Raw genomic sequence first — 16,011 nt, forward strand, 5'->3', positions numbered from 1 at the left:
TCTTTTAGAATAACCAAGGGAAGAAAAATTCTGCAATGAAGGTATTTACATTGAGTTCCTAAACAAAGCCTTTCTGTTTATCAAGCACACTGCCATTCGTTGTGTATAAAATATATCAAACTGAAATCAAATCAAGGGGAGCCATCTGCTGTCAATTCATTCATTCACTGAGGAAACATATTCATAAAATTCCTGTGTTCCATGCTTCAATAATTTACAATTTACTGGGATTGATTCTCCCTTCCAGGCAGGGGTGGGCTTCAAAAAGTTTAGCAAGGGGTTCTCTGCCCGGTTGCTGGGTGGGCATGGCCATGGTGGGCATGGCCTAGTCAGCCTCCTGCTCCATGGTGGGGAGGGGCTTTTTACCCTCCCCGGGCTCAGGAAGCTTTCCTCAAGCCTCTGGGAGGGCAAAAACGGCCTCCCCAGGCTCCAGAGGCCCTCTGGAGGCTGGAAACAGGCCCATTTCTGGCCTTCCCAAACTTCCGGTAGGCTCGTTTTTTTGCCCTTCCCGAGCCTCCGCATGCGCCCTGCACTTACCTGCATCCAAAACAGGCCAAATGGGGACTCCTGGGAGGGGAGTAGTGGGCGGAGCCAACCAGGAATGGGATTTGGGGGTTCTCCGAACTGCACAGAATCTTAGCTAGAGGTTCTCCTGAACCCCTGCGAACCTCCAGCAGCCCACCCCTGCTTCCAGGCATTTCATCACCATATGAACAGCCCTGAAGATCAGGTCAAGATAGATCCTCTTGGAGTAATCAACTGGGTGCCCTTCAGATAGTTTCAATTCCTATAAACCTCAGTCTGTATGATCAGTAGACAGCAATTAAAGGGATTGTTGTCAAAATATATGTAGGATACCAACTTGCCCAATCCCCTTTAAACCAGAATCTCTCTTCTCACAAGGGTTAAGTAGATGGTTCTAAAAATCCCAGAAGTCTCCTGAAAATCTCATATCTGTCTCAGACTTTGGGAGTACCATAGGATCATTACAACCGATAACCACTGATGGACAAATTTATTGAAAGAGACTTACCATGAAAGCAATTGTCTGTCTTCAACTGTGCTCCAGTAAACTCCATAAACTGATTTACAAATTGCATAAAATTGTGCACTGTTTTTGCTGTCTTAAATTTCATACCTTATATTCTTGATATACTCAAAATCTATGCATATACTGACATCAGTATTAAAAAAAAATACAGCCATATGTAACTATTGTTTTGGCAAGATCAGGGCATTTTGTAAAGATAATTTAACTCTAGCTTCACTGTACCCATGAACCATAAGTGCTCAATTCTGCAAAGATCCTTTGCCACCAGATATCCTTTTGAAATTGGTACAAAATATGAAACCGCAATAGCTTTGATTTTTAAGTGTCAACATTAGGAAATTTATTTTTAAAAGTATATACTTTTTAAATAAAAGAAGCAATACGATCTATATTAAGAACATTTGCAGACAATGTAGTGTATGCCAGTTGTTATCAAGATATGATGAAACCGCAAAACTAATTTAGAAGATGTGCATTTACTACATACATATCTATTACACTATTCCCTTTGGGGGAAAACAATATTATCCACATAAAAAGGAATAAAAAACACTGAGACAAAGAAATTAGGGATGAGAGAAGAAAACGAAAAGGAAACATGAGAAAACTAGTTTACATCAACATTATTCTACTGTACACTGCAACACACCTTTTTATCTTTGCAAATCATCCTACTACTCCCCATGCCCATGTACCACTTCATATACTGTTCTTAACATTTTTTTCAAAATCATGTCAATTTCATCAATTATTTTCTCTACCTATCCTCTCCTGTAAATCCATTCATTTTTCTTTCATATATTTGTTTTGTAATTTGATCGTCATACACTCTCTATCACAACTTACTTCTCTTTCATATTCAATCCACTTTCATTCTTGGCCCAGAGTTTCTTTTGTTTAATAAATAGAAAATCTTGCTTTTTACTATAGAATTTTCTTAAGTACTACATTCAATTTACTCATTTTATATATGCATTTTCTGCAGACAAATAGCAGTGATATGTTCTACAGGTTGTTTTTAAACCTGCCAGGCTGGAATTCCACCTAATAATGTAGGCACTAAAATAAGCTGGATTTAAAAAAAAAAAATCATGCATGTTTACTCAAAAATTGACATTTGCACTTTAAGAGAAGCTCCTGCTTGTTCCTGTGGCAGCTTCCTTTAAAGTTCACATTATAATTTTCAAGAAGTACATTTATCAGGAGGAAAAAGAAGGCTTCTTATTGTGTCTTCTCTATTGAAGATTTTAATCTAATGCTGTAGGTGTTTGTGCATTTTGTTTCTGCTGCGTGTTGCACATTTAATGCTCTAGATTCTCATTGATTTAATGCTCTAATAGATAGTACATATATATTAGAGCATTAAATCATTGAGAATCTAGACCAACCCAGGTTTTACTAATACTGTTTTTTTAATAAGAGTCTTTGAATATAACAATATTGACTTTGGTCCTGTTACTACGTACCTGTGGTTGCTATGGAGAATCTGCATCTCTCTTAAAACGTATGTCTGAGGACACATACCATTCATGCTTTAAATGACAGATCTAGCTGAGCAACCCCAAAAATAGCAGCTGTCCATTTTTTCAGCAGTGGTATCAAAGAAGAGAACAGTGATCAGAAAAGTCACAAAAAGATGTTTATTTAAAAAAAGAAAAATAGAAAAGCTTTGGCAGATCATTTTTCCACTCCCACTTCCAAAGAGTAAAGACAGTGTGCCAATATATTTCAGGTTAAAACTAGATCTATATTATTATCTGTCATCCAGGGGTGAAATGTAAAATTTGTTACTACCAGTTCTGTGGGCGTGGCTTGGTGGGGGGAGATAATGTGACTGGGTGGGTGTGGCCAACCTTTTTTTTTTTTTAACTTTTCAAAGCATTTTTTCTAATGCTTTGAAAAGCCTCTGCCGATCAGGCAACTCAGCTGGGATCGTCAGAGAGGCTTTTTAAAAAATGCTTTGAAAAGCCTCTCTGACATCAGGCAACTCAGCTGGGGTGATCAGAAACTTTTCAAAGCATTTTTTTTACCACCTCTTCGGCCAAGAGGTTGCAGGAAAAATGCTTTGAAAAATCTCTGACGATCCCAGCTGAGCCACACAATCATCAGAGACGTGGGTTTTTTTACTTTTAAAAGCATTTTTTCGTCGGAAGAGGTTGTAGAAAAAAATGCTTTTAAAAGTAAAAAACAAAAAAAAAGCCTCTGATGATCGTGCGGCTCAGCTGGGCATGGTGGGGGGGGGGGGGCGCAGGGATTTTTGCTACTGGTTCTCCGAACCACTCGCCACCATCGCTACCGGATCGGGCGATCCGGTCCAAACCGGGAGCATTTCACCCCTGCTGTCATCAATATTTGCAGCATATCAATCAGAACAGAATTGGAAGGGACCTTATAGGTCTTCTACTCCAACCCCTTGCTCAAGCAAGAGACCTATACCATTTCAGACAGGTGGCTGTCCAGTTTTTTCTTAAAAACTTCCAGTGATGAAGCACCCACAACTTCTGAAGGCCAGCTGTTCCACTGGTTAATGGCCCTCACTGTTGGGAAGTTTCTCCTTAATTCCAGGTTGCTTCTCTCCTAGATTAGTTTTCATTCATTGCTTCTCATCACTCCCATCACCCATCCCCTCCCACTTATGACTGTATGATTGTAACGTTGATGTTATATATATATATATATATATATATATATATATATATATATATATATATATATATATATATATATTTGTTTATTTATTGGTTCAATTTATATGCTGTCCTTCTCCAGAGACTCAGGGCGGCTTACAATGCGTTAAGCAATAGCCTTCATACTTTTGTATATACCTGCTTAGTAGGGCTTTCGGGACCCCCCCCCCCCAGCGGTGTTCTTTTTTATACAAAGTCAGCTTATTGCCCCCACAAACCGGGTCCTCATTTTACCTACCTCGAAAGGATGGAAGGCTGAGTCAACCTTGAGCCTGGTGAGATTTGAACTTGCAGTAATTGCAGGCAGCTGGCGTTACTTAACAGTGCTTTAGTCTGCTGCGCCACCAAGGCTCATATATGTTGATGGCAACAAGATTATTTTATGCACAAAAATGGAAGGATGCTTTCCTCCCTACAAATGGATGAATGGTTACAAAAGCTGATGGAATTAGCAGAGATGGCTCAATGGACTGCATTGATAAAAGAAAAAAATACAAGTGCTTTTGTTTCTACTTGGAAACCGCTTCCGGACTTTGTGCTTGAGGTGTGGAAAAAATGAAATTTTGATTTTGGGTTTTACTGATTAGATAGATTGGTTATTATAGAAATGGCTAGTTTATACTATTATGTAAAGGTAAAAAGTTGAGGTTCGATGTTCTTTCTTATTCTACTGCACCAAAGGGAGTCGGAAGTCAATGCCTTTTCTTTCTTTTTCTCTTCTTCTCTTCACTTTTCTCTTCCCTTTTCCCTCCCCTAATTTTCCTATTAAAATGCTTTTGTATTTTCTTTTTATATTATAACTAATAAAAATAAAATAAATACAAGAAATCTAAAAAGAAAAAAGTTTGAAAACAAGCAAACAAATGTCACCCTAGTCCTTCATTTCTCTAGAATGGCCATACCAATTCCTGCAACGCTTCTTCATATGTTTTTGTCTTTAATCATCCTAGTTTTTCTTCTCTGCACTTTTCCAAAGTCTCAACATCTTTTTTGTAATGTGGTAATCAAAACTGGATTCCAGGTGTGGTCTTACGTAGGATATATAAAGCGGTACTAATACTTTACGTGATTTTGATTCTATGACTCTGTTTATACACCAAGGATTGTATTAGCTTTTTTGGCTGCTGCCAGACGCTGCTGGCTTATGATTTTAGTTTATTATGAGCTTTTCATCTCTGCAATGGTCTGCTAAAGCCCATAGATTCTCTAAGGCCAGCCTCAATTAAGGAGAGTTAAATTTAGAGGATCCAAAATTAATCAGAAGGATTAACTGGAACTAAGTTTAATTGGACCATGCCATTTGCATGCAGGAAGTCAGGAAATAAATAGGTCCTAAAGCAGATAAATGAAAAAAAAAAACAATCCATAAAAGTTGTTTTGGTTGCAGATATCGATCATCTTTGGGTACAGTTTGCTGTTATAAAATTTGCTATTATAAAAGTTCCAAAATGAGTTCCAAGTCACAATATTTGAGCAAGCAATTAATTTGGCAATTTCTAAGATCTGGAGACAAATCTGAGGGGGAAAAATCTCATTTTTTCCCATGCCATACCTTCACTAAGATTATTCGTAGTCCAACCAAACCAAAATGCTACCTCCATTCACACACAGTTGATCATACAGTAATAAATTCCCTCACAAATCCCACTTAAATTAATGCAAGCAGCAGAAAAGTTAATTTAAAGAGATATACACAAAACCTTTGATAAATGATGTAACCCGACATTGTGCGTCATCCCAAAGCATTCCAAAATACTAGGTTTTAAGCAGAAGGACCTTTTACATATATGGCAGAAAATTGAAGTAAAGCAATTTGTTAAATGTCCAAAAAAGCTTTCTTCTAACAAAGCAGTGGCATATTTTTTTGAGTAAGTTGAGAAGTTCCAGAGCAGGACTTTGATCTAAGAGCTTATGCCTGCTTTGAAAAGGGCATTTTTGTTTCTCTGTCAAGCAAAAACAAAATTGCAGAGAAGGATGGATTGTAATTTTCTCCTCACTTTATTTTTAGCTAACCTAAACTATGGTATGTGAGCCATCCACAGAGTCCACAGTCTAGTTTTGGCACAACATCAAATCTCAGTCCCTGAGCAAATAGATCAAGAAGGGAAAGCCATAACAAGCACAAGCAAAAATGTACCCAACCTCTTTCAATAAATGTGTATACTGTATGACATAAAATCTGCATTAACTTGCTCTTAATTGGAGAAACATACCCAGCGTATTTTAACTTTAGATAGAAATATTCAGCTATTCCATGCAGATAGACAATCCTCTCCAAAATGAAAAACCCCAATTACTCAATTTCAGATCACCAGTGGCTACAGCACCTTCCTTTCCCCTTCTTAAAAAAAACAAATTAGCCATAAATTACCCTCCGTGGAGAAATTCTCCAAGTACATTACAAATTCTTTTCTGCAAAGCCGATCTACAGGAATAGTTTTCAATAAAGCCCTAAAAGGAGAATACAACTGTAGACTTTTTCATTTTAAGAAAGCTAAACATAAATGTAAATCTTACACATAAACCATGCTTGTTAAACTCCCTGAAAACCTGACAGCTCAGAACCAATGAAGAAGGATTACAAACCTCGTGCATCGAAGAATTCATCATCAGAGCTTTCCACTGAGTCGATGCCTTCCATGAGCCACTGGGAGCCAAACTGGTGCAATCCAACTGAAAAAGGGGAGAAATGCAATATTAGCAAACAGAGGATTACAAGATGGAATCCAATCAAACATTCTGCGTATTTAAAACCTTCCATCATTCAGTCAGCAACTTTAAAATATATATTATTAAGCATATGCGAGTCTACTGAAGTTAGAATTTATTAAATAAATTCAAATAGATACATACATACATACCGGTATACACATTTTTAAAAACTGCTGCTGTAATCTATAATTTAATGGCGTAAAAACATGCTTCTTTCTTCTATGCAATTTTGATGCAGACATAACCAATTAATCAATGACTAGATATAACAATTTCCTAAGTAACTAAATAATCATAAGGGCTTTGGCAGTAGTCATGGGATTTTGAGGATCTCTGTGAAGCATCAAACAAAGATTTTTATGTTTGGGAACTTCTTCGTTGCTATTGTGTCTCTGTAATCAGAAATCCAATGACACCGGAGATAAAGGACATTAAACATCAAGAGGGATTTGGAGGGGACAAGTTAAGAGAAACTCTGAATGATCCACCCTGGAACAGGGGGAAAATGGAACTGACCTATTTTATTACCCTGCCATTGGGAGCTACAGAAAGGAAAAGCTGTTCATTTTCCCTTGCTGGCAGAAGCCTTAGGATTTGACCCTATCAGATTGCATTTAATTCAGATGATAGCACTTAAATTGAGGGCAAGTCCAATATGCTTTAACTTTAGCCCTGGGAAATCATCATATTGGCTGACATATCTCCCTTGTTTAGATAAGGGACTGCCCAGATCACTTGCAGATTTAGGATGCCATGCTACATTACGGATTTGCTTCTCAGACACATAGCATTCTGAAGAAACCTCAAACACTGACATATTGTTCATTTTATGTCCTGTTTTTCAATTAGTTTTGTCTGCCAAAATAACTCAAGTCATAAAAAATATATAGACTGAGCTGAACGTGCCCTGAGGCTGAAAGTCAAAAAGGACAAGACACATGGGATAATGAGAAACAGTAGGAAAAGAAGAGGAGTCAGATTGACTGTTCGAGACCAAAATGAAGTGGTAAGCGGCAAGATGGCGTTTATACAGTACATAGTTCAGTCTGGGCTGGTTTTAATTTACTGAAGCTCTTGCTTAAATAGAAAGTTGTGACCGTTGTTCCTTTGGATAATAGATGGGGCCAGATTTGCTAGGGCAGATGGATAGAGGTGCAGTGAGGCTCTCCAGTTCCAGGGCAACTGGAAACAGCAAAGTGTGAAACAGATTCTTTGCATCTGCCCTTTTCTTACCACTGTAAACATGTAGACAACAACACATATGTATACCTATCCTTTGTGCCCTGATCAGTGTACACTTGGATTCATTGCAGCACAACAATACAATTAACGTTGCTAGTTTCTGGAAAGATTTGTTTGGCTTGTATGTATTTTAATCTTGTATTTTATATTTTATGTTGTATAGCGTGCTTTATTTCAATTGTGATGCTTTGGATGCAAATAAACAAAAGACCACTGTAAACAAGCCAAATGTCCTTTTCCCATTATATATTTTCTGGAAAACCTGGATGCAATCTCCCAAGAGTTCTTGACCCATTGATGGATGGATGAAAATGGAGTGTGTGTCTCTTCCCCATTCCAAGAAGTATACCTTTCTCAATGAAATTCAACAACAGAACATCAGAGACACTGACAGAACGGTACAGTAATACTTCAAGTAGACTGATGTGAGATGGCACTAAGGAAAGGACTTACGACATATTGTAAATCAGGGATGTCAAACTCGCGGCATCACGGCATCACGACTTTTCCCCCCTTCGCTAAACCAAGTGTGAGCATGGCCAGTGAGTGACGTATCTGGCCTGCGGGCCATGAGTTTGACAGCCCTGTCCTAAAGTCTCTCAGCCCAAATGCTTGGGTAATGTTCTGCTGATACAAGAGGCCCAAAGCGGAAGTTCATGGCCAAATGTATTCTTTCCTCTTTGCTTAGGTTAGGATTTTTCTTTTTCCATTTCAAAATTGCGTCAATTTGTTAAGAAATGCTATTTCTTCTTGATGTTGCCTCAAACAGCTAGGCCAAGGTGACCTAACCTATACCAACAGCCTGTGAATAAGTACAGGAAAAGAAAGGGACCTGCCATCTTTTCTCTATACTGATGTTTTGAGCTAAACTGGGCTCTTAGATCACTCTGAACTGGTGCCTAATTTATCTCTGTTTTAGTTTTCTCAACACTTCACTTTTTCCTTTGGTGTCATATCTTTTTAGTTCTCATTTTCATTAGTCTATAATTACAGTGCAGCAACATCTGTAACAAGTAACAATGACATTAAAATGGCAATACATGCATCATTATTGCATGAATTATTGGAATGACATCACAAAGTTGATATAAGTATTACGTGCTGTCATTTATGTCATGCCATTATGTATCATTTTGCCTTCTCCTTCATTGAGCCCTCAGATGCTTATACTATGGGAGCCTTTCAAACTGATGAGGACAAACTACATAATTAACAATCAAGTGTATAACAGGACAGGAGTCACACTCTGGGTGAAGATGACTTCTAAAGAGGTGTTTATATCCTGTTCAGGATATTACAGGTCACAGGCTGCTGTTGTAAGTTTATTTTAAATTTGTGTGACTCTTGTGGGCCTCTTCCTCTAATAATTAATTGTAGTTCTGTCCAAAGATCTTAACTCAATGAAAAAACACATCTCTTCTTTCTAAAGATCTTAGTGATAGATGGCTTCTCAGCCAAGATAACCCTTAATAATAGATTCCAGTCAGAGTACAGAGTAGCTATTATTTTTTAAATTATATTAAGCTGATTATTCCAAAATTTTACTACACTCCCAATTCCCCAAATACAGTGAAGAAACTCATGAGTCAAACTGGGTTGACATGCTGGTAGGTTAATACTAATCATTTGCTGTTTTCTTCTGCTTTTCATACCCAAACAATGTGTTGGTATATACATGCAAAGATCAATCATTCAGCCACATTTTGCTATCAACCAAATCCTCTCTATTTCACCTGCAGAATCCATTTGATATAAATACAGTAGGCTATGTTTTTATAAATTTAAGATATCCAACTAAAACTAATAATGTTGCAGTTATGAAACCAGTATCTTGATGGCTTTGAAGACACAGAACCTGGAAAATGCTAACAGCTTGGCTATGTTAAATAAAATCAACTTAATGCTAAGTGTTCTCAGACAAATAGTCTTTCAAATTAAACTACAAAAGTGACAAAAACTTGCTAATTGAGCCTAGGTATTATTATGATAAATGTTTAGGGCTTGAAGGACATTCTTTTACATGTCATCTTTACCTTAAAGGAAGCAATTTTGCAGGCTTTTATTTTCAAGCTGCAAACAGACTGTAATATCACTCAGGCAACAATAGTGAAGGATCAATTTACTTAACACACTATTTTTTTAAAAAAAATACAGTATGGACATAGCTGAAACTTACTGGGATTTAACATTTTCCTCCCTGCTTAAATCCTGAGGAAAATCTGCATCTAAAAATGTTTTTTGTTTAGATTCCACTAGCCCTGATGTGACCCACCCCCAAAGCAAACACCATCTATAGAATAATTATTTCTTCAGGACGTGAGCAGGGAAGAAAAAAAATAAAATCCTCCTCTATGCTTACTCAAGTCTCAATAATCATCCACAGCTGGGATTAATTGCAGTTAGGCTTCACATCTGGTTGTGAAAATGGGCTGATCAGATCCTGTTAACCTGGAATCTCCTATTTTGCTATTCTTATCCAAGCTTTCTAAACCCAGTGGTTCCATGTAATAAAATTCTCTTTTTTAAAAAAATCACAGTACTTGAGGACATACAGTTGAATAAATAGCTATATGTTGCTATGCTATTGGTTTTCCGATAGCTTTACTGAACTTCATTTTACCTTCTCCCTTTTTCAAATGTTAGGTTATAAGCTTTTCATGGGACATGGTAAAGCTCCATGAATACAGAAGGTGCTATATAAATAATTATTCAAAAGACCTGGTTCACACAAGAACATATTCGTGACAGAAGCACTCATGATGCTAGCAAAGTTTGGTATATCCAAAAATAGATCCAATTCTTCTCTGCAGAAGATCAAAACAAGCAATCTTTGCCCTTGATGCTGAAATTGGAAATAACTTGGAGAAGGGGGGATCATTTGCCTTTTTCAGTTTCCTTTTATATAATATGTGCATCTGATGGGATTTCTCAATGTTATTTCATATTTCATTTGCATTTTCCCTAAGTCTTTTATCTCCTCCTGGGAAGTCATGATGGCTTCACAGGACAAATGTCTCTTGGTTCATTTTCATGAATGGTATCTACTATTTATAGGCAAAGAATGGGCCCATCATTATTTTCTCATGATAACAGCTTGCTTTTGCAAAATATTGCAGCCATTTGGCCAAACACTACGTTATCAAAATTCACCCATGACAAGGATGAACAACATGCAAACTTGGACTTCTTCAGACTCGCTGATTTGTAGACAATTTGGCTTCCTAAATAGGGAAGGAACTGGTAGCAGCAGGATGCCCCCACTATACAAAGGTTTCTGTCTCAGAAAAACTGCCAAAGAAGGGAGAAATGTGCAAATCAAGTTGGCATAAGGCTCGTATATGTCCATCTGTCTTAAAGAGAGGCTGCCTGTTGTAGAGACAAAATGCTAACGTTTCTAATTATCTTTCTTAATGAGAGTGACATTGTCATCAATGTGAAGGGTAGGGCTAACTGTGAATGTTATAACACCAAATAAAGACTCTCAGAAATCCTGAAGCCTTAGAGATGAATTCCTGCAGGGAACTGACCCTTTTTGTTAGTATTCTGGAGAGTGGGAAGCATTCTCCTGAGAAGCATATATGTGTTTCTCTCCCATCTGTTTCCAAAGATACATAAACATTTTATTATTGTGCATAAATTTTCAATACTAACATTAAATCAACCAAAATGTCTTTGGGTACTTTGCTTTTTTTACTGTGATTTTTAGAATTGAAGTTGCTTTGTTTCATATTAATCTAAAAGCATAAATATTGCAAACAAAAGAAAATAATACAATATGATATGCATAAAGAGACCAAGAGGTCCTTGGTCTTCTCTGAGTTTCCTTGTAGATGTTTCATTACCCTAACTAGGTAACAGCATCAGTTATCAGGACTAGCACTGATATTGTTACCCAGTTAGAGTAATGAACCGTCTGCAAGAAAACAAGCAAGCTCAGAGAGCACCAAGCACCCTTCATGTCAACCCTAAGCTACAAATATTCTCCTTTACTGGTACATAAAGAGACTTTATATAAAGAGACTGATGGTGTCAATCATTCAAAAGTGGAGAAACAGGAAAGGATGTCATGTGACTAAGAAACCCCACACTTGGAAGACCTTTGTCTAATCCAGGGATCTGCAACTTTAAACACTCAAAAGAGTCATTTGGACCATTTTCCACAGAAAAGAAAACACCAGGAGCCACAAAACCTTTCCCGTGCCTGACTATTTCTTGAGCAGCCACAAAATTAGCATATATAGTTGAATTAAACGTCCTGTTTTCTTCTGAAACTTTTCTTTTCTTGGATTTATCCATGGTTGGCATACTGGGGATTGAAAAACTCAATAAATCGCATGCCGGCAGGTTTCGCACATTGACGGTTGTGACGCATATTTTGAGTGACAGGGAGCTGCAGCAGATGGGTGAAAGAGCCACATGCGGCTCCAGAGCCGCAGATTGCTGATCCCTGATCTAATCTGACAGCCATTTTCAAACCACTTTTATTGAGATCCTAGCACTTTCACTGAGAAAAGAGGAAACAGCAATTAAGAAGCACATCTTATTTGCTAAACACACATATATACCTAGTAGACATCCCCCAATGCAAGACTTAACAAAAAAAGTATTTAATCTCTTCCATGTGCTAAAATAGCATACCGGCCATCTTTGTGGATAGACTGGCAGCCATTCCAAGCATCAAATGCCTCTCCCCTTTTTTTAAAAAAAGAAAAGTGGAGGGGGAGCAAAACACCTTATTAATTTATAAAAATTAAATCAGCTACAAATGGGTTATTGAAAGGAAAGCCAGACTTTGATTTTAATTAAGCCAAACTGAGGAACACCTGGGAAGAACTGGCAGCCGGAAGGAAAAGCAAGATAAAAGCAGCCAAAGGGAATAATGAGAGGGTGGGAAGGCAGAATGGATTGCACACAAAGAAGGGAGGAAAGCCTCTGGCTTTGAATTTTAATGCCAGTCCCTCAATTCCACTTCCCCCAAATGCCAAGTGACTATGTCCTTGAGGTAAGGAGAAGCCAGTTCCATGTAGTGGTTAAGGTGCTTGGCTAGAAATCAGGAGCCAGTGAATTCCAGCCTTCCTCTCTTAGGAATCAAAACCACTGGGTGATTTTGGGCTAGTCACACTCTCTCAGCCCTATCCACTCAGAGGATTGCTGTTGTGGGGAAAATAGATTTCATAGATTTGATATTGTAGGTCTGACATCAAGAGACTGTCTGAGAAAAGTAGAAATTGATTTTGCAAGAGGAGATCTCTTGAATTTATAGCACCGTTCTCAAGGCCACTAACAATCTCCATCCTCCTTTAGAGCCGTTTTTCTTAAAGTGTGGTCCTAAGACCCCTGGGGGACCCCCAAGAGCCTCTTGGGAGTCCATGAAATCAAAATTATTTGACAGCCTATGTGGAAAACTAATACATTAGTGCATTAAACATTAGTAAATATAATGAAAATATATACGAAGTGAGAAGGAGGCATGACAGAGAAAAACGTTTAAGAAACACAGCTTTAGAGCAAATTAGGAGATCTAAACTAGTGGGGGAAAATACCACACTGAAAGAAGGAATGCGTATTAATGGCAGGACTGAAAAGTATAATGAAGCCTGGCATCTCCACCCTATTTTTAGCCTCAAGTTGCTGTACAAAAGAATCCTTAACACTGCTTCAGGATGGAGTAGTCCTATCCCTGCCATGAGTGAAGAAAAAAAAAACAGGAAAAAAGGAATGAAACAGTACTAAACTCCTTATCTTCCCACCGTTCAGAGAGTCAAAATAACACAAATTGAGCCCCCGTCTCACAGAGGAAGCTAAAGCTAAAAAATTCAACTTCCTCTCCCAAGCTCTTATCTCCAGACCTATTAGATATGGCAGTGTTTCTCAACCTTGGCTACTTTAAGGTATATGGAGTTCAACTCCCAGAATTCCCCAGCCAGCATAGCATAGCATAGCATAGCATATCATAGCATAGCTGGCTGAGAAATTCTGGGAGTTGAAGCCCACATATCTTCAAGTAGCCAAGGTTGAAAACAACAGAGATATGGCATTTCTCCCTGCTCTACTCTCTTGTTATCGTTGGCTTTTAAAACATTTTTAAAATTGCGATAAATTAACTCTTCTGCAGCAAAAACAACCAGTTGTATTTTGGTGGCTGCGAATTTATTGAATATTATATTTTTAAGCTGACGTGACATTACCATGTTTCCCCGAAAATAAGACCCTGTCTTATATTTGTTTGAACTCCGAAATAAGTGCTTGGCCTTATTTTCGGGAAGGTCTTATTATTTTGGGGCACGTGGAGCAAGACAGGCTCCTCTGGCTGTTTTACCTGATTTCCAGCTCTGTCTACCTAACCCTAACTAGAGGAAATGGCTGGGACCGGCTATGCATACGTGTAAATATTTTCAGGGAGGGCTTATTTTCCGAGGGGGGCTTATTTTAGCACATGCGCTCAAAAGCCCGATTGGGCTTATTATCAGGGGATGTCTTATTTTCGGGGAAATAGGGTAAATAGGAGACAACTAGAATTTTTTTCTATACAGCACTGCAGAATTGGTCACGTTTTCTTATGTAGAAACAGAAAACTCCAAATGGGGCTTCACTCCCCCTGTCCCCATCACTCCATTTCTCTCCCCAAAACACATTCTTGTTCTGAAAAGGAAGAGGACACTGTTCTCAAACTTGATTCAGCATGCTCTGCAATGGTGAGGCATATCATTTAACCAGCTTCACTGTAAAATAGGTGGTAAAAATAAATTAAGAGAACAGAACAGTGGTGGGTTTCACATTTTGTTGCCACCAGTTTGCCCTGCGCGCGCACCTTCCGTGCACGCACTCAGCCTTCCGCACATGCGCTTTGCTCGTGCGCACACCTTCCGTGCATGCACCCACCCTCAAAACTGTGACTAAATAGGATGGCATAGAGCCGAGGCAAGACCACCCGCTATCTCCGCTACCGGTTCACCCGAACTGGTATGAACGAGCTGAATACCACATCTGGAACCCCATTTTAATTGGTTGCAGAGGATGTAGTCTGAAATTATAGCGGGCAGGGTATCTTTACTGAAAGAATGCCAAGCTTAGGTGTCATTTATCACTGGAAATTTTGGATTCCAAAAATGTCCTGGCCTATGCAAACCTGCATGAAGATGGCCATTCACCTAAGCACCAGATCCACAAGACTGATTGGAAGAAAAAGTACAGGTAGTCCTTAACTTACAACCATAACGGAGCCCAAAATTTCTGTGGTTAATTGAGACATTTGTTAAGTGAGTTTTGCCCCATTTTACCACCTTTCTTGTCACACTTGTTAAGTGAATCTCTGCACTAGATAAATTGGTAAACTGGTTGTTAAGTGAATCTGGCTTCCCCTTTGACTTTGCTTGTGAGAAGGTCGCAAAAGGTGATCGCATGACTTTGGGACACGGCAATGATCATAAATATGAACCAGTTGCCAAGCTTCTGGATTTTGATCACATGATCATGCGGATGCTACCAAAGTCGTAAATGTGAAAAACTGTTGTAAATCATACTTTTCAATCCTGTTGTAACTTTGAATGGTCACTAAATGAACTGTTGTAAGTTGAGGAGTACCTGTTTCTGTTTCCTAGATTGCAGCTGCAACCTCAAGCATGCTCTGATCAAGGTGCATGAGTAAAATATTCCTTCAATAATATGCCCATTCCATCTCTGCCAAGTCAAGCACAATCCCTCCCTCCCTCTCACTTTTTCTCTTTAGTGATAGTCATCCTACTCAGCCCAATTACTGAAAATCAATTATTGCCCTCAGATCCCACAGGGAGATGTCTATCAAAGAGTTCTCACTTCACAGGCACATTACAGTATCATGCTGCCACAGTAGAAGGCAAAAGAGTTGTTCTCATCCCATTCAGAGAGAAAAACACTTCTTAAAAACATGAAAAGAATGGGAAAGGACCTTTTTTCAGATACCTGGGTTTAACAGCAGGCATTGGACTGGGGACTAATATAGTCCCCAGAATTTGTCTACAGAATATAATCTACAGAATTTGTATTTATTAATCAGGAATAGTTAACTCACCCATGGGTTGCAAGTAGCCCTCTGTGAACTTTCTGTTCCTTGGCAAACTCACTTATTTTCAGCAAAATATACTTTAATTAAATGGGCTCAATTTGCATTACATGCTACAACATAAAAACATGACCAAATTTAACATTAAAGGAGCTTGGCATTTTTGTATTAATGTGTGTGAATACATTTTATGTACTTCCCCCAACTAAATAGGGCTCTCTTTATCATTAGCAAGGAATGTTGCATATTGCACAGATAAAATAAGACATCCCCTGATA

General features: G+C 38.3%; 1 protein-coding gene across 1 annotated transcript in view; it reads right to left on the reverse strand.

The window, feature by feature from the left end:
* PITPNM3 (PITPNM family member 3) overlaps positions 1 to 7,267 on the reverse strand; it is a 73,922-nt gene extending 66,655 nt beyond the window's left edge. Inside the window, exons 1-2 of the mRNA XM_070931975.1 lie at positions 7,216 to 7,267; positions 6,325 to 6,411 (exon numbers count right to left, since the gene is read on the reverse strand). Coding sequence (XP_070788076.1) covers positions 6,325 to 6,411; positions 7,216 to 7,267 — 139 coding nt within the window. The remainder of the gene's footprint in view (positions 1 to 6,324; positions 6,412 to 7,215) is intronic.
* Between the last annotated feature and the right edge of the window lie 8,744 nt (positions 7,268 to 16,011).

This window comes from Pituophis catenifer, unplaced genomic scaffold, assembly GCF_029215685.1.
Source record: "Pituophis catenifer annectens isolate HBS135680 unplaced genomic scaffold, rPitCat1.0.hap2 SCAF_1, whole genome shotgun sequence".
Classification (NCBI taxonomy): Eukaryota; Metazoa; Chordata; class Lepidosauria; order Squamata; family Colubridae; genus Pituophis; species Pituophis catenifer.